Raw genomic sequence first — 23126 nt, 5'->3', positions numbered from 1 at the left:
TGTCGGGCGGGTGGTAGCCATTACCTCGATCGAATAGGATAATCGGGGTGTATCCACGTCTTCCTCCTCCCGCGTTAATGGGAGTAAATCCTCCCTCTTTACCTAGTACTGCGAGAGCACACTCTCTCCCTACAAGAGGACGTACTCCTCCTCATCCGGATCGACCTCGCCTTCCCGCTCCACATCGTTCCCGTCGGTGTCGAGCTCGACCCACTCGTCCGGGTCAATCTCCACATAGATGCCGTCCTCCTCTCCCGTGCGCCGGAGCCTCGCCGCGGCCTGGCTCAGTTCGCGGATGCAGTTCATGCTAAGATCCTATGTCACCACACATCGTTAATCAACCATGCCCAAGGGGGGAGGGGGGGCGATGGATGAGTGAGGGAAAGACACCATAAGTGAGAGCTGCTGGACAAGATCCCAGGGCTCGGGGTCGCAGTTGCTGACGAGGTGTTGTTGGTCGATGTAGTTGGGGTACATGTGCATTCTCTATTGAGCTGGGTGGTCAATCTTGTATATTTACTTGTATATGCATCAAGAATTCTGGAGACTTACGTCCATGACGGCTCCACATGTTATCCGGGGAAGGTAGGGCTTTGGGGGAAGGATAATTCCCATTTCCTGGATAGCGGTGGCGGTGTTAGTCTCACTATCTATTTCTTTCTTACGGAGTAATTGAGTAATTATGAGGCAATCTAGCAATGTCTTACATCGCAGCTTATTTCATACTCGACGATGGTTATGCTTTTAGGCTTCTTCTTGATCTTTCTCGTCACTTTTTGCTCTTCGTTTGGCTCTTTGCTTGGCCCTCCGTTTGGTTCGTAGTTTGATTTTTGGTTTTGTTCTTTCTTTTGATTTTTCTTTTGATCTTTATTTTCATCTTTATTTTCATCTTTCTTTGACGCTTTCTGCTGCTCCTCCTGCTCCTGTCGCCGCCGTAGCTGTTGCTGTTGCTGTGACCGCTGCTGTTGCCGTGGCCGTTGCTCTTGCTGCCGCTCTTGCTGCAGCTCCTGTGAAGCATTATTGTTAGTCATAGTTAAATTATAAAAGTTAGGAAATATTTCTGTAATGACCGTGTCAAAGGAGCGTGGTGGTGGCGCTGATGAAATGTATAAAAGGAGTGTAATCCATGGCAGTGGCGGGAATAGAATGGATCGCCAGGGAGAGAGATTAGTTGACTTTATATAAGGGTGTCTCTACCCTATATCGATTTCCGCGTGTGACTGGAATATTGGCCCGTGTCATTGCTGGTCATGCTGGCTGTGCGTTTGGTAATTGTTACGTCGTTCCCGTCCGGGGAGATAACTGGGCCGGTATATAAGTTTAGGAGCACGAGGTGGGTGGGGGTTAGAGGGGGTGTTTTGAGGGGTGTTATGAGGAGATGGGGCGTCTTTTAAATTTGGGGGTATATATTTGCACTTACGGCCGTGTGTAACCTGGCGAAGTTTTGATATATATAGAGGAACTACATGTACTGTATATATAGCAGCCAAAATATTCCAAAACCAGTCAGAGTAATCGGCTACTATATATCATACCGAATTCGTGATATTTAGCTACTAATTAAGCACGAGCGAAGAAAAGAAACGCAGAACCACTGCATCATACGCGATCACTCGGCCATCTTCTACGAGTTGAAACGGAGTTATAGGAAGCATATCTGTATGGCAACCACACAACTCCGTTCCATTCCCTTTGAAATCCCGTCTTTCCAAAAACGGCTGCGTTTGGATAGGACGTTGAAACGAAGTGCTTCCGAGCCTAGGAGGACATATAGTGACGTCATGTATAGGCTCCTAGGTGTGTATATAAAGAGCTCATCGACGTCGTCTACGGTAGTAAATGCATGAATCTTTATATAAGCCTGTGCATGGCTCGCGCGACGTTAGTGCACGACACTAGTGCAGCTTGGTCCTTGCATCTTGATGCCCCCAACCCAATTAAGCCCTGTCGCGAGTGAGTGGTGCGATGGGCGCAAACCTTCCAACGACGTCGTCCTTCATCCTCATCACAAATTTGGCCTCAAAAGTGTACCCACCAACATGACAGGCACTCTCTCCTATGCGTGCCACTCCTTTTAGGTTCCAACTTCTCTCGAAAAAACAGAAAGAAACAAAATAAAGCCTCGGAGGAATCTAACCTCCGATACCTTGATTAACGCGGCCGAAGCGGCATTAATACAAAGAAGCAATGTCATTACTACACCACACCACCACCGAAGCTGCTGATGTGTCTTGGGCGGGAAAACATATTTGGCCTTTTTAGCCAATATATCCGGGCACATCTTGGAGGTGATAAAACCTCATTTCGAGGCTCTCATATCAAGAAAGGGCACTTATACTTTGAATTATATTATACCCTGGGCTCGGAAGCCATATTTCGACATTAGTACGGACTTATCAACACTCACCCTCACCGGCCCTGAACATATATATATACATATTCGCCCGGTTAACGAGCAGATTCGATATCACGCATAAAAAGACAGTATTGGGCACTTCAAGGTGGGACGGATGGCGGCCTCGAGGCATGCAACTTCATTGAATAGTATACAATCAGCAGCGAATCATACCCGCCATCATGCATCAATTCTCGGTATCGGAGCCCATTTATCGACTTTTTTTTACCTGACAGCACCGCGGGTCCCGGAATCAGGTTTCTCTGGTGGATGGTACGTGAGTGGATAGGACGATTCCACTTCTTGTGCAAATAACCTCTGTCAGTATCTAAGAGATCAGTCATAGCCAGTCTGCTCCGGCCCATTCATACACCTTCGGCGCCGCCATTTGCCCTCAAGGTTAGGAGTAGAGATCGCTCGTGGATCCTTCTCCTCCTCCTCCTCCTTGTTATAGCCACCCCAAGCCCTCCTGCATTAATGTCATAAAATAATCTCAGGGCTCAATTATCAAGCTCCTCACTCGAAAGGGAAGGTGAGAATGGGATAAGAGCACTGTTGAACGGCTATTGAACGACTATTGAACGTATATGTAGTTGCTGGAAGTACTCATATATAAAGGGGACTATCCGGTACACACTTTCTTTTGTCGTTGGCCACTCTCTTCTTCCCTTTTAATTTAGCTAGCGAATACAAGCCCTTTTTGAGACACTCTTCGGGACGTATTGCATGCATGTAGCTCGCGGAAAAGAAGCATAGAGGAGGCTAAAGATACAGCACTCTGGTAAAGAGCTTAATGTCAAGGGATGTAGGGCTAGAGGAAGAGGACAGGGCTGGGCGGAACGATAAACCTACCGGCAAGGAAGGTAAACGAAAGAGTTGTCAGAATGGGAGAATCAAAACATCCTGGGAGGATATCAGACGAATGAGCTGCTGTTGCTGGTGATAATACCCGCGATTTTAGAAAAAGGGGTGGAGTTTAGATTCGAAGTACAGGACTGACATGAGAGCCAGAGACTACTTCCGGCCCCGATTGACCTCTAACTCTGAGCCGTGCTGAACATTTCCCGCTTGTAGACAAGCGAAATATATGTAGGTGTCTTATGGGTATGCGCAGGAAACCATCCAAAACAGTACTGTGGTAGGGGAATCATTCCCTCCAATTTAGATGCAAAACGAATGCAGCGCACGCAGGTTTCTGTAGCGCACTTCCCATGGAGCATCTCAAGCCAATGTTATTCTCGATTATACCGCTAGGTCAATGATCACCTGCCGCACAACTGGTCAGAACAACGCTAACCTTTTTCGCAGGCCTTTGGTCGACATCAACAGGCTAGGGCCGTGGAACAGGCCTTACAGACCTAACGTATCAGCTATCTACAGAAAGAAACATCACAACTAACTTCAGAAAGAAAGAAAAGGTTCCCAATCCTCGCTAGGCGTACTTGGAAGAAGATGCGTTTACTAGTGGCTGTGAGGGATGAGGAGAAGTGGAGTGAAGGCCGGCTTCTATTCCCCGGTGCAAGTTGAAGTATCCCAAGTCCTTCTGAGTTCTGACTACAGAACAGGAAGTAGATCAAAGTTTCTGTTAGATAGTAAATAGATCAAAAGCTAGCAAACGACCCCGCCGTGGTTTTTCGGTGCAGATTAATAATATCGCTATTTTCTTAATTATTGCTACAAGATGGGGCTTCATATACCCAAAATAGGTGGCAAGAACATGTTCTAGACCCTCATAAGTAAACATGGAAAACTGTCCTTGGCGAACATAAAATCCAAGAAAAACCCCAACCCGGAAATTTAACTCCCAGGCCCGAAAGCCCAAAATCAACACCCACGCCTGCCGCCAAGACGAGTGATGGCTTATGAATTAACCTACTAACCACTAAGTGATTAGTCCGCGGACTTCAAGACTATATGTACATACCAAATCTCACCAATGCGACATGTTTGCGGAGCTGTCTTGCGTTTTCTCCCCCTAGAGGCTACGTTTTCGGCTGAATACATAGGAAGCGGGTGTTAATATACTTACCCATGATGCAAAATGTCGACTCGTCCACATACCGTGCATCGACAATTTTGGCATCGGCCACGAATCCTCTCTAACTAAAGCCGGGTAGCGACTTCGAGATACTTCGGCTTTATTGATAATTGAGCTTTGTCCCGCGTCAGGTCTAGAAGCTTGATAGAAAATTGCAAGGCTATCTAAGGCTCGGGGTTTGTGGTGGGTGGTGCTTTGGGCTTTCCTGTGGTTGTGGTTAGCTAACTTAGATGGCCCTAATTTATGTATGCTTCTTTGGTTATAGTTATATCTAGTAACTCTGTGGTTTAGGGGTTGTGCAAGACCCTCAGCCGTACGCGTGAAGGGTTTATCGACCTCACCCTAAGACAACGTACCCACATGACAGAAGCTTCCAATCGATCGACGTATCCGGAGAAAGCTTCAGTGGTTGGGGTTAGCTAATGTACAGACTGCTTACATTCAGTCTAGATCTCGGTAGCTAAGACTTTCTCCGTGGGCGCCAGCTAGAGACCCAAGTAACAAATAACTCACGCCTACCGCACATGAGTCGAGTGATAAGCCCGCCAATAAACCCAAAAACCAAAGCTTTGAGATATCCGCCGTCATGCACGCCTCCCAAGGCTTCCACCACCTCCTCCGCTTCCGACCCACTGCTGTCTGTTTGTCTGTCGTCCCTCCTCTCCCTCCTGTGCCACCAATGCACAGGGTTAGGGCTGCGGCGAAGTTAAAATAAGCAACACCACCACCGACGCAGGGGATCCTTCGATTCAGATCTAGATCCACCGCCCCTGCACATCAGACATGTGTTCCAGATAGAGCTCGACCTCCGATTAACTTTGTCCCTGCGCTCCACTCTGGCCGGGGGGCTTACAAACAAAAAATCCCAGGGACGACTCTGCCAGAATTCCAACCGGCGGCCATGACACATTCCGACGTTCCTGCAGCACAGAAGATAAAAAAAGGCAAGACACAAGATCGGCTTGCCCGTAATAAAATAAAATAATAAAAAAACAAATCCCAACTCCCCGGTTCGGAAGGAAACGCAAGGCAAGTACGAAGGTGAAGTGTTTGAGGTAAGGGGACGTGCTTGTGTGATGTATGTAGAAGCAAAACATCGGATGGGCGGGCCAATTGGCACAGCATACCGTACCGGCCCGATTCCGAGGGGCACATCATTTCCGGATGTACCTGCTGTGCCTTCTCGCTTGTGCTGAGCCGGTTTATGCGTTGAGGATCCTTCGTGTGGGTGCATCTTATTCTGCCCAACTATTATATTGTACTCGTTAGTAACTACGTACAATATGACGGTCATAATCAGGAGACAATGATAGAAGATCATGGTTATAGCGGCACTTGGGTCTGAGTAATTGGAATCAACATTTGGAAGTTTCGGCCCTCGGAATGACCTAGTACCAAGCAGAGTAACAAAGACATCACCAGATTTGCACATGGAGTTATGAGGTAAAAAAAATCAAAGATATGCCAAATGCATACTTCAAGTAAGTAAAGTATATACAACCTTTTGAAGAGTAAGTAAAAGAAAAGACTCCCGCCAGATAAACCAATAACCCACCTAAGCTGCACATACAACAGTGGGTATATATATGAACAGATAATCGGATAAAACAACAAAAGAAAGCAGCAACCAAGGGTAAAAAAATCCATAGCCAAGTTGGCATGACCCCAACGTAACAAATTCATCCCCAAGCCAGTGACCCAATTTTTAAGCCCATTCCAACCGTACCGTAAAACCGAACCGATTTATATAAACCACAAGTAGACAAATGAAAAAGTCCGTAAGGACTGCAGACCCATCTGGGCAATAGTAAGGAAAATGCAGAAAAGAACACCTAAAACCCAAAAGAAAAGCTCGTAAAATCATCATCTCCTATCCAAACAAACAAACAAAAAATCCAATCCCGTAGATTTTAACAAATAAAAAAGAAGAAAAAACTACCCCCTAGTGCCCTGGAAGGCCAATCGGCATCCAGCTTCTCCTTTCATCCATACTCCTCGCAATTCTCCCTCCGGGTGTCAAAGGGGGCAATAGTCTCCTCTGCGTAGCCTGTCCACTCTCATCTTCCTCATCCGAAACCTCGCCAGCCGTTTCATCTGCAAGTCTTTGGAAGTAATCCGCAAGCCCTCCGTTCGAAACCACAGAATCGTACTGCGGCGGAGGTGTGACAAGTGGTGGCGGAGCAACATCGTGATCGAATGGGGGTGGTTGATATGAAGGCACTCTAATGAGATGCATTGGCCTTGATGCGCCGCTGTTAGGGTCAAAAGCCGGCGGGCTGTCGTTTACAGATCCAACCAATGTCGAACTTGAGCTCCTTGATGAAGAGACAGTAGGGGTTGCATCACGGGGCGAGTTGCGACGGCTAAGGGGTGGGCAGGAACAGGTGCCACCAGTAGCCTGTCCAGAATTGTTGCTGTCATAGGCCGGAAGGTCGGTATTTGCTCCAGCTGCGCGACAGGAAAGAATATGGAATGGAGAATCGATAGAAATTTCGAAGTGGCGGCGCTTCGTGGGATCGTTGGGATCTGTCTTGCTAAGACGCATCACGATCTATACAGTCCATGTTAGTTTGGGAAACAAGGCACCAAGACAGGGAAATAGGATCCTACCTTGATCCAATGATGGACCTGGATATTTTGATACGTAGTATCAAAATGTATCCGGTCCTTCTCCTTCGCATTGCAGCCAGGAAGCTGGATTGAAAATTCCATCTCAGTGGGTCCAATATTATTCTCTCCATTCAAATCACCAAGCAAGCTGTCTGACCCATTCCCAGAATCGATATTCTGACCCTCTCCGGCGGTTTGGCTTGGGTCAAACCCGCCACCAGCAATCACCCTGGCAGACGATCCTGTAAATGCCGATGATGCCGGGCCATCGGCCCTCTTCTCATACAACTGGACCTTCTTCGTCGGATCCAGTCGATGCACCTTCTTATTCTTGCAAGAATATTCGATATTCTCAGTGATGAATATCTTGATTCGGTGGCACCGTACTTTCGCAAGCGGCGTCAACTTAAACGCGATGGGGATTTTTGAGCCTAGCGGGAACGACTTCCCCGAGATGACGATGTCGTAATGAAGCTGGTCCTCCCACGTGCGACTGATTGCAATGGGCTCCGAACATTCCAAGCTCGACTCCGCCGGACATCTAATCAGCGTAACATCCTTCCTTCCCACCAAGTTTGGTCGGAAAGCTCCAGGCCGCTCGATAACCCCCTCCAACTCATACTTCACAGACCCCATATCCACATCGATCGTTTCCGGTAGACAACTCTCCAGCGGCAGCTCGAAGTTGTAAATGTAATCGCCCGGTTGGAAGACTCGGTAGCCACGTTGCGCCACCGTGACGCTGTTTGGTGATTCGCCTTTGCTGAAGCTTCGTGACTGGGAGAGCTGCAGTGATAGGCGGCGTTCTGATGCAGATCCAGCCATGGCAGGCGTAATGCCAAGGGGAGACGCAGAGCGTGCCAAGTGTCCAATGGCGGAGGTAAGAGACGAAGTGCTATCACTAGAGCTCTTGTAGAGACGGCAAGAATCCGCACAATGTCCGATCTCGGCAGTTGCGAACTGAGCATTGAAGAACGGCCATGTATGTTTCATAATTTCCTTCTCTTCCCGATACTCCGACTTCTTTGGCGGGATGCCTAGAATTTTCCAGAATGTCAGCTAACTCTCCACCGTCATTATTACGGAATCTAGGGTTTCTGTGATAATTACCTTCTGGCCACTCGGTCGTTGCCTTTCCCTGGAACGTTAAACTGATAACCTTGATCTTCGTCGGCTTCGTTACTCTCAAAACCAGACATCCCCGCAGCATCGCCGGCGTCCTATTCGAGTGATCACTCTGGTCGAACCCCTGCAAGAACAACATCGGTTCGGCAAGCTGGATCGTCATCGTAACCGCTCCTCCACTCGTCGCAGCCTGCGGCTTTTCTGATGTCAGCATTCCCCCCGACCCGCAGTCGTGCGAGTTATTGCTATTACTTGTCCATGCCGGCGAGAGATGCCCCGTCGTCCTGGTGCTGCAGTTGCTGCTGCTGTTGCTGCTGCGTAGTGGCTGCGGCAACGAGAGATGCCGGGAATGTGAACTTGTACGGTGGGCAGGAATGCCAGACATTCCACCGCCCATCGCTCTCGAAACTCGCATTTTGGAATTTGAGGACTGTGAAGGCTCCTGGGACTTTCGGCTTGAAAACGAAGACGTGGTTGAAACGGCGTGAGCAAACAGTCGCTTTGCGACGGCCGAGGGCGTCCTCTGTATCCGTCTAGCAATCGACTCTGCCGAGTTGTAGAATTGCTGTGAGGACGACGACGATGATGATGAGCTTTCTGTGGGAAGCTGAGCGTGGCTTCTTCGTCGGGAAGCTCTACGGGAACTGCAGGTAGTATTTGAGGCAGAGGCAGAAGCTCGGGTGTTGCGCCGGCCCGGATGTGCGGTGGAACCGGTATTTGTAACTGCGGGGGGGTTCTGGGCAGCGTTAATAACTGTAGATGTCATCATGTCGGTAAACGGATCGTCTATCAGATAGGGAATGATATGGTGTCTATCAAGTTGTATAGTATGGTATATAAATAGGTATCGGGGTGGGTGGGTGATATTTTGTGGAATATGCCAGCGTCCACAGAAACAAATATAACGAAGGTATTGTAGATGATTGAGGTAACGGTATGAACAACTTCAACGGCGGGAGAATGGGACGAATTTTAAGAAGAGATGAGGGGAGGGAGGTGGGGGGCGGTGGAGGTAATATGTATTATGAGGATTGGGATATCTGAATATGGATATATGCAAACACCGTGACAGTGTCCTATGAATGCGGCGGAAAGGGCAAGCTTACTGCCACTTAATAATCCTCGTCGGCACAGGCACAAGAAGGCACGACAATAATGCTGGCCGGAGGTGTCTCAATGTGAACCGATTCGGCCTTTTTTGTCTTTCCCTGCGAAGTGTGGGGGAGTAAGTGTGAGGGATTCTTTAATATAATATCAAAAAGGTCCGCCTAGAATTGCAGCAGATGTTAAGTAAGGCAAGGTATGTGGTAAGTGGGTACAGAGACGGGTGAATGCAGCAAGTGAGTGAGTGAGAGAGATTGAAAATTGAATGGGCGTATCGTGAACTATGTGGAAGTAAACAGTCCGAGTACTGGGGATGAGAGGCAAGACAACGTAGTTGCTTGTCCATGTCTTTATTTTCCTACTAGTAGCCAAAAATCAGGATTCCCTGTGTGCCAGCCATGATGAGCCCTGACAGGCCCTATCCTACAGGGTTAGATGGTGGTTGGTAAGGCAAGGCGGCCGGGAATGTCTTTCTCGCTCGTCCCTTCATCCTACATGTAGCCATTAACCTCTCCGAAACCCATCATCTAGAGTATTTATGCTCCACAACCCGGACTGTCATAGGCCTGCGGTTTTTATTATTATTTAGACACCTGCGATGAGGGATCAGGCTTGATGCTGGCAAACTGTTGATTCATCAAGCCGGTATCTACGGCAAGGCCATGACGAAGAGACGCATTGCAATGTTATTGTAGGGAACATGGCAGTTACGTTAACCACCAGCTTCCTGCATATATATGAGGATAAGAGCTGGATTGGGCACATAAACCTTTCGAATAATGCTCTGGCCTGCCCACTTTCACGTTCAACTCAACGGCCACCACCGCAACACATCCTGTCACTCATCTTTTTTTTTTTCTTTCTCCCCCCACAAACGAACAGAAAAGGGTTTAAAATTATAATGCCTTTCCTTTTCCATTTGGAGGCGCTGGGCGGGTGCCATTTCAAACCTTACTGCCTTCTTATCTCACTCCACGCGCCGAGCGCTTTCATGATCATCTCATCCAGATGACAAAAAACATTATTAACCCGCCAGCAGATTTGGAATCCTACCTTCCTACCCTCTTTGGTCGGCGGAGGCCTTTCCAGCAGTAGAGCACGGCTGTCCCTGGTTCCCGGATGCATCCCCGTGTGCGCGCATGACATCAGGAAAAAAAAAATAAGGAAGTCCGTTCCATAACATCTGTTCTTGTGCTGCATGAATTTGTGTTCTGCACCACCCGCAGCCACATTCAATGCTGCCACATCTGGGGTTCGAATCCTCATGTGCCCTGTTATGATGCTCCCAGCACACTTTTTTATTCCCGGCCAGGAAGCGATTCGATCCACTCTGCAAGATATGACACTTCCCCGTCAAGATGTGCTGGTCGTCCCTTCCATTTGTTGTTGAGCAAGCGGTTCCTTGAATTTTTTTTCATTTTTCATTTGCTGCAACACAACATCGGTAGAGCGGGCTTTAATCGGGACAGAGACACCGAGTCAACTGGTCCGGAGGTTAACAATTTCAGTAAACAAGGAAATTATCACCGAAATGACAAGACAACGGCGACACAACGTGCGTTGTGGAGAGTCAAGTTTTGCCAAGAAACAAGACCGTTGACAAATTTTTCGCTACCCTATCGGTAGTTAAGGTTTCGCCTTCGCTTCATGACGCGATTTACTTCCAGAAAACTCCATAGACCTATTTCCATCTCTCTTCGCGAGGAAAAAAAAAGGCACAACTTGAAGATACAGTTAAAAACATCGGTAATACACCGTTTCTCTGTTTCTGCTGCTGCACATAGAGTAGTTACAGAACTACAGACAAGACAGACCCTGTGAATGGACCCCGGCACCCCTGGGCTTGTCAAACCCACAAATCTTTGTGGATCTCTGGTTCCACACACGCCCCATTCCGTATTGGTTAAGGACAACCCTGCCAAGTGAAAGCCCTCGCCCTTACCGACGGAAGCCCCACACACCATCATCACTACCAGTCTACCTACCACACACCCGTGTGGCTTAACTGCTACTCTAGCACTCGGTTGCTTCTTTTTTTAGGTACTCCCGTGCCCCCCCCAAAAGCCTAAAAGATCACTCGCTAAAGTTTCATATCTTTGTACTTGCCCTAAAGTAAAGTACCTATCGATATCTAGGGACTGAGTGAGATGTTGGATAAACATTCCACCAGCGCTTGGGACAATCAATATATGTATGCACCACTACAACGTATGTGGGTACTTATCTACCTTCCCTTTATGCAAGTCGTAGACAATACAATAATGCGGAGAAGTGTGGCAGTGGTGGTAACTTTATCCAAGTTGACCCAAGAAACAATAAACGCGCGTAACCCAAGCCAGTTTCCTCTTCCACTTACTCTACAAGGCGCACAGCATATACTCTAGGTAGAGTATATCTGTAAGAGTATGATCACTCTACCAGCTTACATACATGCTGTGTAGATACAACCATATTTTAATATATGCACTCATCTTCGCTGACACAAAAGCTCGCGGATGTTCCCCCGCGCTCGCGGCTGTAGACCTGTACGTACCCCGACCCCGATCATGGCGTCCGCCAGGGTATCCGAAGCCGAGTTTGTGGGAGGTTAGTGTTCTGGTAGGTCAATCGATTGAGGCGCGGCGGTGGGGGGCAGCCTCGGTTACGACGAGCCTTGCATTGGGAAATATGGGTTGTAATAGAGTTTATTGGAGGAGGTGATGTTTCTACGATCAAACCTTCTCAAAGCCTGACTCGTAATGGGAATGCAGCGCCTGTGGCATGCTATGTAATTCAAAGGAAGGGGTTAGGTGATATCGAATACGAACAATAATAACAATGATAATAACACATAATGTGAGGGTATAGAGGTAGGTATTGTTTGCTGCACTGCACAGCCCTTTCAAAATACGAGATAGAATCAAATCCCAAGACCGCAACTCGTGTTGTGTTTATTGTCGTCGAATGAATGTACTACACGGCATAAGACATGCAAAATAGTCCCTTACATCACCTCAAAGAAGAGCTACCAATGGCACCCGTGTGGAAGCCAGTAGAGGATTAACTAAAGCCAAAGATAACGGTGTCATTCGGAATCTCGGATCCTCACACTGAATCTTTGGCTACGGCGATCGTGAGTATCCATTGGTAAAGTATCTCGGCGGTATGTATGTCGGGGCCTCAGATCTTCTATGTACTCGTATTTTCCTGACGTTTGTGGACGCGACTGATATTGCATGCCATACAAAAATACGCCAAGCTCATGATTTTGGGTGTATGCAATAATGGCCCAGTTCAAAAACGTCAGGAAGATACTAGTACGTACCTACGTCCGCAGTGTGCAAGACGTCGGAAATAGAACAGCGCATCATGGCCGAATTGAGGGTATAACCTGTCCGTTTAGAGTAGTCTTGACATCATCCCTCAGGGCTACCAGGATACAGAAAGCTTGGTCCGTCTTGTGGTCTAGGCTTTTATTCCGCGCGTAAAGTACAAACGAACAAAACACAAATCCTGAGATGGTATGGGATGAAATGCGGATCAGGAAAGGTCCGTGTGCGGTTTGTCAGGCTATCCTGGGCAGCCTGTGCCCTAAATACATGTAGGATGGCCGGGGAGATAACAAATAGCAGGCTTTGGAGGGAGATTGACGGAGTTCGGGTTGGCGTGGAAAATCCTTGTGGGAGGGCAGTTGGGTCATATTTTGTCACTCGGAAAGTAGTCTGGTTTTGAAACTTTCACCGCGGTGGATGGTGTTTCAAGGCCCCGTACGTACTGGAGTAGTGACCATGGGCGGATATATAATTCTTGGGATAAGAAGCCTAGAGTATGATTTTTGGTACACCTAGGGCGGGTTTGAAGCTCAGGAAGCCATATGAATCGTAGCAACAATCCCCAATGTTCCCATCGGTACCACTATCATTTAACATGGCGACCAGGAACCGTAAGCCTCCTCCTATGATATTGGCCCCACTCGCCTAACCCTTGAAATACCCTTGTAATACAGGAGAAAAACAACAAGAAGAAATTACCATATACGTATAGTACTCAATCTGCTGCTTTCAGCTTGAGTGTTCTCGTTGCAGACCTTGCAAATTAGTGAACCTGCAAAAGCTGATACCAGATGTTATTCAGCGCATCTCCCGTAGTATGACCAATCTAGCCCTCCTCGACCGAGCACGCAGATCCAGAGCTGATTATCCAGGAGTTCCCTGCCATAAGCCGAACCACGGCTAACCCTCGCTCGGGTGCAGTAATCCTAAACCAAAAGCGCCCCATCAACCCTGTTCGAAGTTATGAACAGCTTCTAGAACCCCTGGTGTCCTTCTGCATCACAAGGATTCCCGCATTGAACCTCAAGGGGGTATCTTGAGCTGCATAATACCGAAGATCTAACCTAAGTCGATCTCTTCATGTCAGAAACCAAGGGTATGGCATGTAAAATCAGTCAAACCATTCCTCATTCTGCGGATCGGTTGGTTATGTTAATCACCAGCAGGTATACATTGTCGTTTAGGACATGAAAACCCTTGATCGTGAAGGTGAAGTTTACTCAAGCACACTCCAGTGGCGAAGATAAATCTCTACGGCGATCTGGTTCATGTTTAATACCAGTAAACGGAGTCAAATCCACGCTGCTGCTGGTGAAGGGCACCTGAAAGCTGACACGAGGGGATTGATTCAATCCTAGAGCAAAGGTCTAAAAGGCCAAAACTAACGTGCGACAGTAGACGAAATGGTGGCAAGAGCAGAATTCAAAGGAGCAGAGCCCAATGAGGGGAACCAGGAAAGAAATCAATCGATTCCATCACATCACGTTACCGGCTGCGAAACCAAAATATGGGGGAATACAAAAGGTGAGGAGATAAAGAGAAAAGCCCTACGAAAGGTGAATCTGGGGGGGGGGGGGGGGGGTCGAGAAAAAAAAGAAGGTAGTAGGCGCTAATATACTGTAGGTGCCTAGGCCATACAGACATCAAGGAGCGCTGGTTCTCAGAATTTCTATACCGGTGTTTATTTCTCAATTACGTTCTACGCAGAGGCTAACGATTGGTATAGAGAAGAGAGAAAGGCAATAGTCTTAGGGGAGAGATACTTAGGTGTTATATGATCTACCCAGAACCCTTTAGTCAACAATATTTACAAAAACCGTGGAAAACTGGCCAAGGAACTCATAAATATATATAAAGTGCAGCTCACAATGCTACTCGAAAGAGGATCTTATGACAGAGTAAACCTTACAGAACTTGAATGATTGGTACTTTTTTGGCCTAGTTGATTCATCCGGTCAGAATGCTTTATAAAAATGGACCGTAAATGTAACCCGTCTAGACGCCGCCTTCTTAGTTCATTCGTTAAGCGGCCAGAATATCTTCCATCCGTGCTAGTACCTATTGCGTGACACGATCAGAAATTGCATGGGGAAGGATGGGAGCGCTAGCTGCAGGGCTTTCTATAATCATACGGTAAGTTGCCATTAACTACACCCCCTAACTGGGCTGACTCCCTAAATGGGCCAGAATATCGTTTATCATAAATGCTTGAGACTTCAGGATCAGGAAACTTAACTAATTTTCAAAACCTAGATCGAGAGCTTTTGTTTTGGGTAACGCACAGAGAGACCAGAGCGAGTGATAATCCATGAACGTAAATAAGTACTTGTTAGAAGATACAAACACCCCACGTTGCCGTAATTTTCTATAATTCCAATTCGCCTATGTATGTATTAGTGCTATAACATACTGATCTCTTGCAACAAATCTTTGCGAGACGATTCATCTCAGCTTTAAAGCCGAGGCCCAGGCTGATACCCCACCATTACATGCTCACCCCACACTGCATGAAATATCAACATAACATTTAACGTTAACCTCAGTCATGGGAACGGTTAAAACGGAAATCGGCAAAGCCGTACTCACAAACCATCACTCGTCATCTTGATTACTGTCCTACTTGCCTCGGCTTATTAAATCCGCGCAGAACGATGTTAGGTTTGCGCCGGAGGCTCCGGGGATGTCAACTCCGGAGAATAAAATCACGCATCTATATGCAGGCGCTCATATCGACAGAGATATCCGAAACCGAGGGCCGGGAAGGTGACGGAAGAAATAAAGAAGGGACTGGTGATATTTGCCTTGATGGCATCACTCTACTGGCTTAGCTCCCAACTACTTTACACATATGTGAAGTTAATATTGAAAATGAGACTATTGCAGTTTGCAGAAAAAAATACATGTAACTATACTATCGTACAAATGCTACACGGTGTATATATGATATGTGCTTTAATAAGGTACATAGCAATAAATCCACCAAACTAATCAATACAATTATTTACTCATAAAATAGTCCAGCAAAGGAACGAACCTACTCTCCATAGTATGAGAGAAAAAACACACCAACGCCAAAAAAACACTTATACATGTCATCCGTAGCCATAATTACCTAGCCCTCCTCCCTCTCCGTACGCTACCCTCTACATCTACCGCCGTCTTAACTCTCTTCATTACCGATCTCTGGTTCTTTGGTGTGTCTGGTCCAACCGCATCGCCACTGAGCTTTGCCCGCACATTTTTTCTCTCCTTCTCAGCTTCCGGATCTTCATATCTGATAGCCTGACTGGGCGCCGGGGTCGTCTGGTCTGGGGGGCGTCTAGTGCTGCTTAGATCGTGCAGGTTGACTTGAGTATTTTTAGCTTCAGACACTACCGGTTCAGCGTGACTTTCGACTGAAGATGCTCGGGAAGGATTGTTATAGAATGATAGGTTTGAGGTGGCTCTCCCCTGGAGTTTTCCGCGTGGTCGTTTGCGTTCAATTGCGTTTGTAATTTCGCCTTTGCCGAGTTTCCCTAGGATGTCACTGATACCGCCGCTGGATTTTCCACTTGCGGGGTCGGGTGTGTCTTGATTGTCACTCGAGGAAGGCTTTGTTACTATGTTTAACGCACTGATTTGTGGCACTGGGAAGGATGTCGACAGTTGCGTCGGTGGTGTTGGATCTCTGGCTATGTTGTGGTTAATTTCATTAAGATTTTCGAAGTCATCTTGAAAACCTTGTCCATCCTCGGTATCATCTACAACAGGTTCATCTTGCTTTACCTCGAAGGCTGGTTTTATTGGTGAATGTATTTCCACCGAGGGCACCGGTGATAAACTGCTCGAACTTCCTTTTGAAAAGTCCATTTCCAAACCTTTACTCGGCGCGATGATGGGAGGATAGGCTTTTTCATCAACCCTCTTTCCAGACTTTTGGCATTTATACAACCAGTCTGGTGAGACAATGTGGCAACCAGGAGTTGCGTTTGCCACTTTAAAGTCCTTGGTTGTATCCCGAGGGGTCTTCGACGAATGTATCATGTGTGTGATGGAGGTATCTGGGTGAATGGAATCTACGATAGCGGCACCAAGAGATCTCGCAACTGAACTCAATTCGACACTGCGAGCCTATAGTTTTTTTTTTTTTAATCTTTTAAGCCGATTATTCCTGAATGGTTTGCAGGGAAGGGGATTACCTTCAAATTTTTGCTTATATAAATAAAGCATTTGTCCAAAACACCGTTGTCTTCACATGGCATTTGTTGATTCTCTATGTAGTTGATGGTACCGCTATCGCCGGGTAATGGGTCCGAAGTCTTTCCCCCCAAATCAGCTGCATTCGTTTCGACTGGCTTCTTCCCCCTTAGCCTGTCTCCGAAAGACTGCAAGTTCTCACCCAGAAGCTTCCCCCCGTCCTGAAAATCCTTTCCCAAAAACCGTGGTCTCTTGTTATTTCCCGAAAATTGACCATCTACCACTGGCCCTTCTTTGCCTTCTATATCCTCTGGTTCTCTTGATTTTCGTTTCTTTCCCAAAATGAGAAAATCTGTGAATGGTACTTCTTTGCACTCCTTTAGACATTGCCGGAACCACTCGGTCGTCACTACAGGTATATCATTTTGAATTGCGAAGTCAAACTTATCCCCTCTAGCCGGTAAACTTGTGACGAGTAGGTCTCTTTTCTTTGTTAGAATATCATGAAAAGAAGCCCCTGTGGAGTTTTTCCAAGTCAGCGAGTAACCCGAAAGCACCGGATTTGAGATTCGAGCTAACCTAGTAGAGTTATTAGGTTTCTCATATGTAGTAACTCGACTCCTGTAAATTGTGTCAAGCAGATTTGCATTCCTTTAAATCCTATTACCAATGTTAGACCACATCTGCAAATACCATTAATCGGGTATACCTTCTAAAGGAAATTCTTCAAATGGTGAATATGTAAAGCCATCGGACGGCTCAAGGAGTGTTGATTTGTGCATACAAGCCTCAAGCCACCAATCCGTGACAATCAAAACATTTTCAATGCTAGAGAAATCAGGACAGTCACGTTTGCGCATGGTAGCTGGAACCACGACAAATAATCGAGATGTACCCTGTAAACAGTTGAGTGCTTGAGTTGAAGAAACTATATTCGCATCGTAGGAGAGCAGAATACTATGCACAATCCCAGCCTGTAAAACATAAGTACGGGAGCTTTGATGTGGAGGACTTGGATGTAGAATTCAACAAACCCGTTTTTTATTAAACCCATAAATGTAGAAACTACATTGCGCCATGAGCCCTGCGTTAGCGGACACACGAGTGGGTAGTTTTTCGGAGTCTTTAACTCTTTCTGGCATGTCTTTGGGCGATTTCTTTGCACTATCTGCGTGCGAATTTTCCTCCCATTCGTCTCTTTTTTTTGGCTTCGGATTAGATGCCTGTCCCAAGATATCCCCCCAAATTCCCTGACTCTGACTCCCTAGCAAGTCACCAGCTCTTTTCCGGATCTTCCGCTTGCTACTGGCTTCAGGAAGTGACTCTGCAGTTACAGTGGTCCGGGGTGCTGGCTTAGCCCCTGCACCCAATTTCTCTTTGGGCAAACGTGGATCATAGCATGATTCCTCCAGAGCCATGCCTCTCTCTAAACTCTCATGAAGCCATTCCACTGTTACAACGCTAATATTATTATTCATGGCGAATTCGTATTTCTTCCCCGTAGGAGCTGCGGCGATAAGGTGGGTCACATGCCTCGTTAGATCGGGGTGGTAGGAAGCTCCGTGGCCGCTGACCAGATCTTCAATTTTCTTTCGATCGGCCACTAGAGTAATTATCAGCATCTGCTCCGGGGTGCATCGTCCCCAGCGGTCCATTACTCACAATCCAAAATACCGGTGACAGATATCGATAATTTATAAAGAATAGGAAGCTGGAATTTTTCCTCAAAACCGCGGGGGTTTATGTCTTCACCATCGATCCAAACATCGTACATGGAGTCCACCCATCCCACCATCATTACCTTCACATCTGTCCGCATCTTCGCAACATATCTGTATTTCGGCGTGGTGATGTCCTCGCACACCAAATGAGTTACATCCGAAGTAAGATCAAGGACATGTCGCGCCCCCATATCCTGCGCTTTCTTGGCTAGTATTTGCTATAGACACATGCTATCAGCTTTGGCCCCGGGGGTAAGAAACAGGAGTTCGGATATGAAATTTGTACTCACACGAGCATCCGGAGGAACCGATGTGCAACATATAACAATTCTACTGAGCGGGTGAGAATGGCGTGTTATCTCTGCCTGGTCTGCCATTTTGAGTGGCGGGACGCGTATGTTTAAAGTTGCGAATTTGAGTGAGTTGAGAATAAAGATAGGTCGGGGTTTCGCGTTGACGGTTGCATCACATTCCATGGCGCATGTGGTATGTCACGCCAGGGTTAGGGTTATATATAATGGAGAATTCGTACCTCTTGCTAATTTAATGATACTGATAGCGTGTATATCGTGTAGGGGCTCGTTTACAATCATAGAGAAGTTCGTACCTGGTACCCAGTTCTTGTTTAGAAAATAATCTATCAAGGTGAGTATCTAGCTTGGCGCACAGCCACTCACTCGATAATTCTTGCGGAGACCATTATCAATATAATATTCGACATTCTAATTACCTATGTATGTATGTCCCGAAGCCGCATCATATATGATATACGGGACCAAAGTTCCTAGCTGAAGATTCTGCCGGTGACAACTAGATGATCGGGCCGAGTGAGGTTCTATGAACCAGAGGGTCTACTCGCCAAAAAATAAAGTCTGTGGATGAACTAAGTACCGTTGCAACGCAACCATTAGGCCAGGTACTTAATTCATCCACAGACTTTATTTTTTGGCGAGTATATCTAGTTTCAGTGTCCATATACTGGTAGTTAAACTATAAACTAAGTTGACTTCATTCTAGTCGTGAGTATATAGCCCAATAAGCCTTAGGGATCTAGCCCTTCCATAGGTGTAGGGTGCATATAGTGACGGGCCGCCCTTCTGGTAGGGAATAGGGGGGATATATCTTTTAGCTTTAACTACATTAAAGACGAATCTGGTGCCAAGAGCGTGCTCGTCCCCAACGTCCCCAACATCCCAGCCGGAAGACCACGGTTTCTGGAGTTATATGTGTATACAGTACCAGAAATGGGGGTAGAACTAATACTGCATCAGTACGGATTACGAGAATATATATGCCGCTTTGTCTCCGTATTTTAACGGAGGACCCCTAGACCCGCGGCCGGTGATAATTGTGGTCGTACCAATTTAGATAATGGTATTCAATATTAATATTCAGATATATCATTAGCTATCACTTAAGTCTAGGCGTCATCAAACGAACAATTTCTCTGAACTTATATATTTTGACTAGTATATGTACAGATATAATTCTAAATTTAAGGTGGAGGTGAAATCGGAAGTATATTTAGATATTATGATATTAACACGAGTGGTAACTGGCGTGTAACTTAAATATACAGTACTGTAGCGTATATACGCGCGTAACAAACCGGCAGAGGGGGCTAAAACCTGCACTTGGAAGAAGCAACAAAAACAAAAAATAGCACTAACACTGTTGATATAGTACGTAGCAAGAGTCATTAGATACATGTATATATGCGAGAGTAGATTTTAGATCGGAGCCACACAAAGTACTGGCTCTAACCGGTGTGCTAAATATTGTTCATGAAACAGGAGTTGCATCTGTCACTTGCGGATTTCTTGAGCAGCTTTTGAAGTTTACACACTGATCGTACACGTATCGAATCCTCCCCACTTCAATTGTATGTAAACGCAATATACATGTATATACCTCTCAGAAATAAGTACATGTATGTACATGAAGTCACTAAATATTATACACATACTTAAGTAATATGAGATTAAAACGGATTCTATGACACTAACAATACGTACTTTCCAAAATAACTTACGCTCCGTTCTGCAAAACTGAAATATAACCAAATATGTGAATTTTCGATCTCGTATATTTGTGGATGTGGATGTGGATGTGGATGTGGTAGATTGAGCTACTTCTAATGCTGTATAAAAATGTCAGTTCAAAATTCAGGTTGGAGCCGAATATTTTTTTTACATCAATATTAGGCATACAGCAACAAATTGGAAAATATTGCATTTCGTGGTAGCTGGAACTAGAAGCAATATCGTATATTTTTCTCAATATTACAAGATTGGGCTGAATATCATGATATTCGGGTGCTGCAGAACAGGGTGCGCATGCTAGTACCAAAATTAAACCAAATCATGTATGTACATATGCATGTCACTTTATTATTCAGAGAATTCGACGCAAATTAAGCTGATACACCGTAGCTAAATTTAATATGAGGGGTATTGAGAATTAAATTGTTTGGGGATCCATCTATAACATTTTCATTTTAGCCATTTTTATCTAGCTATCCTGATGAAAAGATATTTGGTCCCACAAATTTGCTTCACGGGCGGTTATTTTCCAAATCCATATAAACCCTCTTTAAAACTCATCCTCGCCGCTGCCTGAGATGATAACATTGTTCACCTTTAGGACCATTCTGCAAAGTTGAGTGGCTAACAGAAGCTGTTGACGCTTTCCAATCAAGGGATCGATGACAAAGTGTTCCTTCATGTCGTTACTTCCACTCTGCATGCAATCCACTCCCAACTTTGAGTTGTTCTCGCGAGCCTGGCGAGACTTGACGTAGGCCAAAGTTTCAATGGGAGATAAACCAGAATTCTCGGCGAGTGCCATAGGAATGGCATCAAGGGCTTGAGCAAAAGCGCGGATAGCATACTGTTCCAATCCGGGAGTCTAAAAACCGTTGATTTTAGCACTTCATTTATATGAATGAGAAGGACACCTGTATACCTTATCGGCCTCTTCAGCGACCGCCAGCGAACAAGAGATTTCCGCAGCACCTCCGCCATAAACGACACGGTTATCACGAACCAAGTTCCGGACGACACAAAGAGCATCGTGTAGAGCACGCTTGGCCTCATCGATGATCTGGGGATAATACATCAGTGCCTACTTAATGAATAACCAACTTATTTTTGTGCTCACCATTTTGTTACTTCCTCGGACAAAGACGGTAACAGCCCGTGTATTAGCACAGTCCTCAATGACCAACATCCGATCCCTAGTAGTTCCAAATGACAACTCCCTAACTAACCCAGCTTTTCCAAGCTTCTCCGCTGTCAGATCTTCGAATCGTGGAACAATCCGAGCGTTTGTTGCAATGGCGATCAGCTCAATCTCTGGTCCACCAACCCATCGAACAGCGGGTAACTTATTCTGAAGCAACAAATGATTGGCCTCATCATCAAATCCCCACTGACATATAACTAGGTTCGCGCCGGTATCCTTAATCTGCTTGATCATTTCCTCAAACTTGCTTTTCTCATAGGCCTGAAGACGCTTGAACTCATCGACGGAGGTGATATCGAGCTTATGCTTAGTCTTAGGCTTTGGGGGCTCAAACGCGCAAGTCAGGATAGCAAGTTTTGCGTCATGAATGACCCTAGGCATCTGAGGATGTGACATGTCCTTATCGATAATAACGCCCTTTACCAGCATCGAGTCTTCAAGAGAGCCACCAACTTTACCATCAACTTTGATTAGCTCAAAATCAACATCCTTACGGTCCAAGTCTGCAACAGAAAGAACCGCATCAACGGCAATCTTAGTGAATTTGTCATGGGCCTTAGAAACGATCTTGGAGCCAAGAGATGTCTTTGCAGCTCTCAACAAATTGTCCATATTGTCCTTTGAGAACTCTACCACGTCCGAAATTTTATCAAGGTGAGCCACGGCAACGTCACAAGCCTGGTCAAAACCGTCTGCGATCCTTATGGGATGGATGCCCTTATCGATCAAATCACTCGCGGCCTCTAAGAGAGCTCCGGCAAGAACAACGACACCAGTTGTACCATCTCCTATCTCGTCGTCTTGAGATTTTGACAGCTCAACAAGAAGCTTGGCTACGTGGTTTTCAATTTCCATCTATAAACATAATTCCGTATCAGTACGCGTGTAAGATAGTCACAATGATAGGGGGATAGATACCTGTCCCAAGATCGTCGCACCGTCGTTCGTGACAGTGATGTCGCCATCGGGGGATATTAAAATCTTGTCGAGTCCTCTTGGTCCCTAAATCCAGGTATCATATCAGCCACCACTCTTCCCTAACTCAATATCATCTAAACGCATACCAAAGAAGACTTGACAATGTTTGCTACAGTTTTTGCGGCCAAGATATGAGACTTGACAGCTTCCGTTCCGTGTTGTCGTTTCTTCTTCCCCTGGCTATCACAAACAAGATTTATTAATCCCAAATTCCCAGTCCTCGTACATTTCTTTTCCCACGGAAAGCTATCCAACACTCACTCTCGAACAATGATGAACGGTCGTCCATTCTCGTCCCGTACCATTTGAGCATTGCTCATGTCGAGTTGCATCTGCCCAGCCATGTTAAGGAGCGGAGGAGGATGTCAAGGTGAGGGGCAGCTAGGTTGGCAAAATAATCGGTTCCTGGTAATTTACCGGTACAC

General features: G+C 46.2%; 6 protein-coding genes across 6 annotated transcripts; 1 reads left to right on the top strand and 5 right to left on the bottom strand.

The window, feature by feature from the left end:
- Nucleotides 1-129: 129 nt before the first annotated feature.
- Nucleotides 130-1031, bottom strand: H6S33_008328 (uncharacterized protein; the record flags this gene model as incomplete). The annotated part of the gene is made up of 4 exons (XM_044839958.1): nucleotides 130-315; nucleotides 391-486; nucleotides 553-618; nucleotides 708-1031. 4 exons carry the CDS (start codon nucleotides 1029-1031, stop codon nucleotides 130-132), a joined length of 672 nt encoding a protein of 223 aa, XP_044687873.1.
- A 3231-nt stretch (nucleotides 1032-4262) lies between these two features.
- On the bottom strand, nucleotides 4263-5754 carry H6S33_008327 (uncharacterized protein; the record flags this gene model as incomplete). Its single annotated transcript, XM_044839957.1, has 8 exons — nucleotides 4263-4270; nucleotides 4330-4389; nucleotides 4457-4638; nucleotides 4790-4833; nucleotides 4901-4918; nucleotides 5067-5188; nucleotides 5287-5353; nucleotides 5566-5754. The coding sequence occupies 8 exons, from the start codon at nucleotides 5752-5754 to the stop codon at nucleotides 4263-4265; spliced, it is 690 nt and encodes a 229-aa protein (XP_044687872.1).
- Nucleotides 5755-6375: 621 nt separating this feature from the next.
- Nucleotides 6376-8934, bottom strand: H6S33_008326 (uncharacterized protein; the record flags this gene model as incomplete). The annotated part of the gene is made up of 3 exons (XM_044839956.1): nucleotides 6376-6984; nucleotides 7044-8080; nucleotides 8154-8934. The coding sequence occupies 3 exons, from the start codon at nucleotides 8932-8934 to the stop codon at nucleotides 6376-6378; spliced, it is 2427 nt and encodes an 808-aa protein (XP_044687871.1).
- A 4191-nt stretch (nucleotides 8935-13125) lies between these two features.
- Nucleotides 13126-14214, top strand: H6S33_008325 (uncharacterized protein; the record flags this gene model as incomplete). Its single annotated transcript, XM_044839955.1, has 8 exons — nucleotides 13126-13194; nucleotides 13258-13289; nucleotides 13386-13398; nucleotides 13456-13614; nucleotides 13671-13679; nucleotides 13768-13792; nucleotides 13982-14107; nucleotides 14207-14214. The coding sequence occupies 8 exons, from the start codon at nucleotides 13126-13128 to the stop codon at nucleotides 14212-14214; spliced, it is 441 nt and encodes a 146-aa protein (XP_044687870.1).
- A 1477-nt stretch (nucleotides 14215-15691) lies between these two features.
- On the bottom strand, nucleotides 15692-18857 carry H6S33_008324 (uncharacterized protein; the record flags this gene model as incomplete). The annotated part of the gene is made up of 7 exons (XM_044839954.1): nucleotides 15692-16693; nucleotides 16762-17276; nucleotides 17339-17419; nucleotides 17469-17733; nucleotides 17794-18362; nucleotides 18422-18698; nucleotides 18771-18857. The coding sequence occupies 7 exons, from the start codon at nucleotides 18855-18857 to the stop codon at nucleotides 15692-15694; spliced, it is 2796 nt and encodes a 931-aa protein (XP_044687869.1).
- Nucleotides 18858-21072: 2215 nt separating this feature from the next.
- On the bottom strand, nucleotides 21073-23045 carry H6S33_008323 (uncharacterized protein; the record flags this gene model as incomplete). Its single annotated transcript, XM_044839953.1, has 6 exons — nucleotides 21073-21387; nucleotides 21445-21582; nucleotides 21640-22578; nucleotides 22642-22725; nucleotides 22788-22881; nucleotides 22963-23045. 6 exons carry the CDS (start codon nucleotides 23043-23045, stop codon nucleotides 21073-21075), a joined length of 1653 nt encoding a protein of 550 aa, XP_044687868.1.
- Between the last annotated feature and the right edge of the window lie 81 nt (nucleotides 23046-23126).

This window comes from Morchella sextelata, assembly GCF_020137385.1.
Source record: "Morchella sextelata strain SCLS chromosome Unknown scls_26, whole genome shotgun sequence".
In the NCBI taxonomy this organism is placed as follows: Eukaryota; Fungi; Ascomycota; class Pezizomycetes; order Pezizales; family Morchellaceae; genus Morchella; species Morchella sextelata.
Note: the sequence above shows the minus strand (reverse complement) of the source record. Positions and strands in the feature narration are given on the sequence as shown.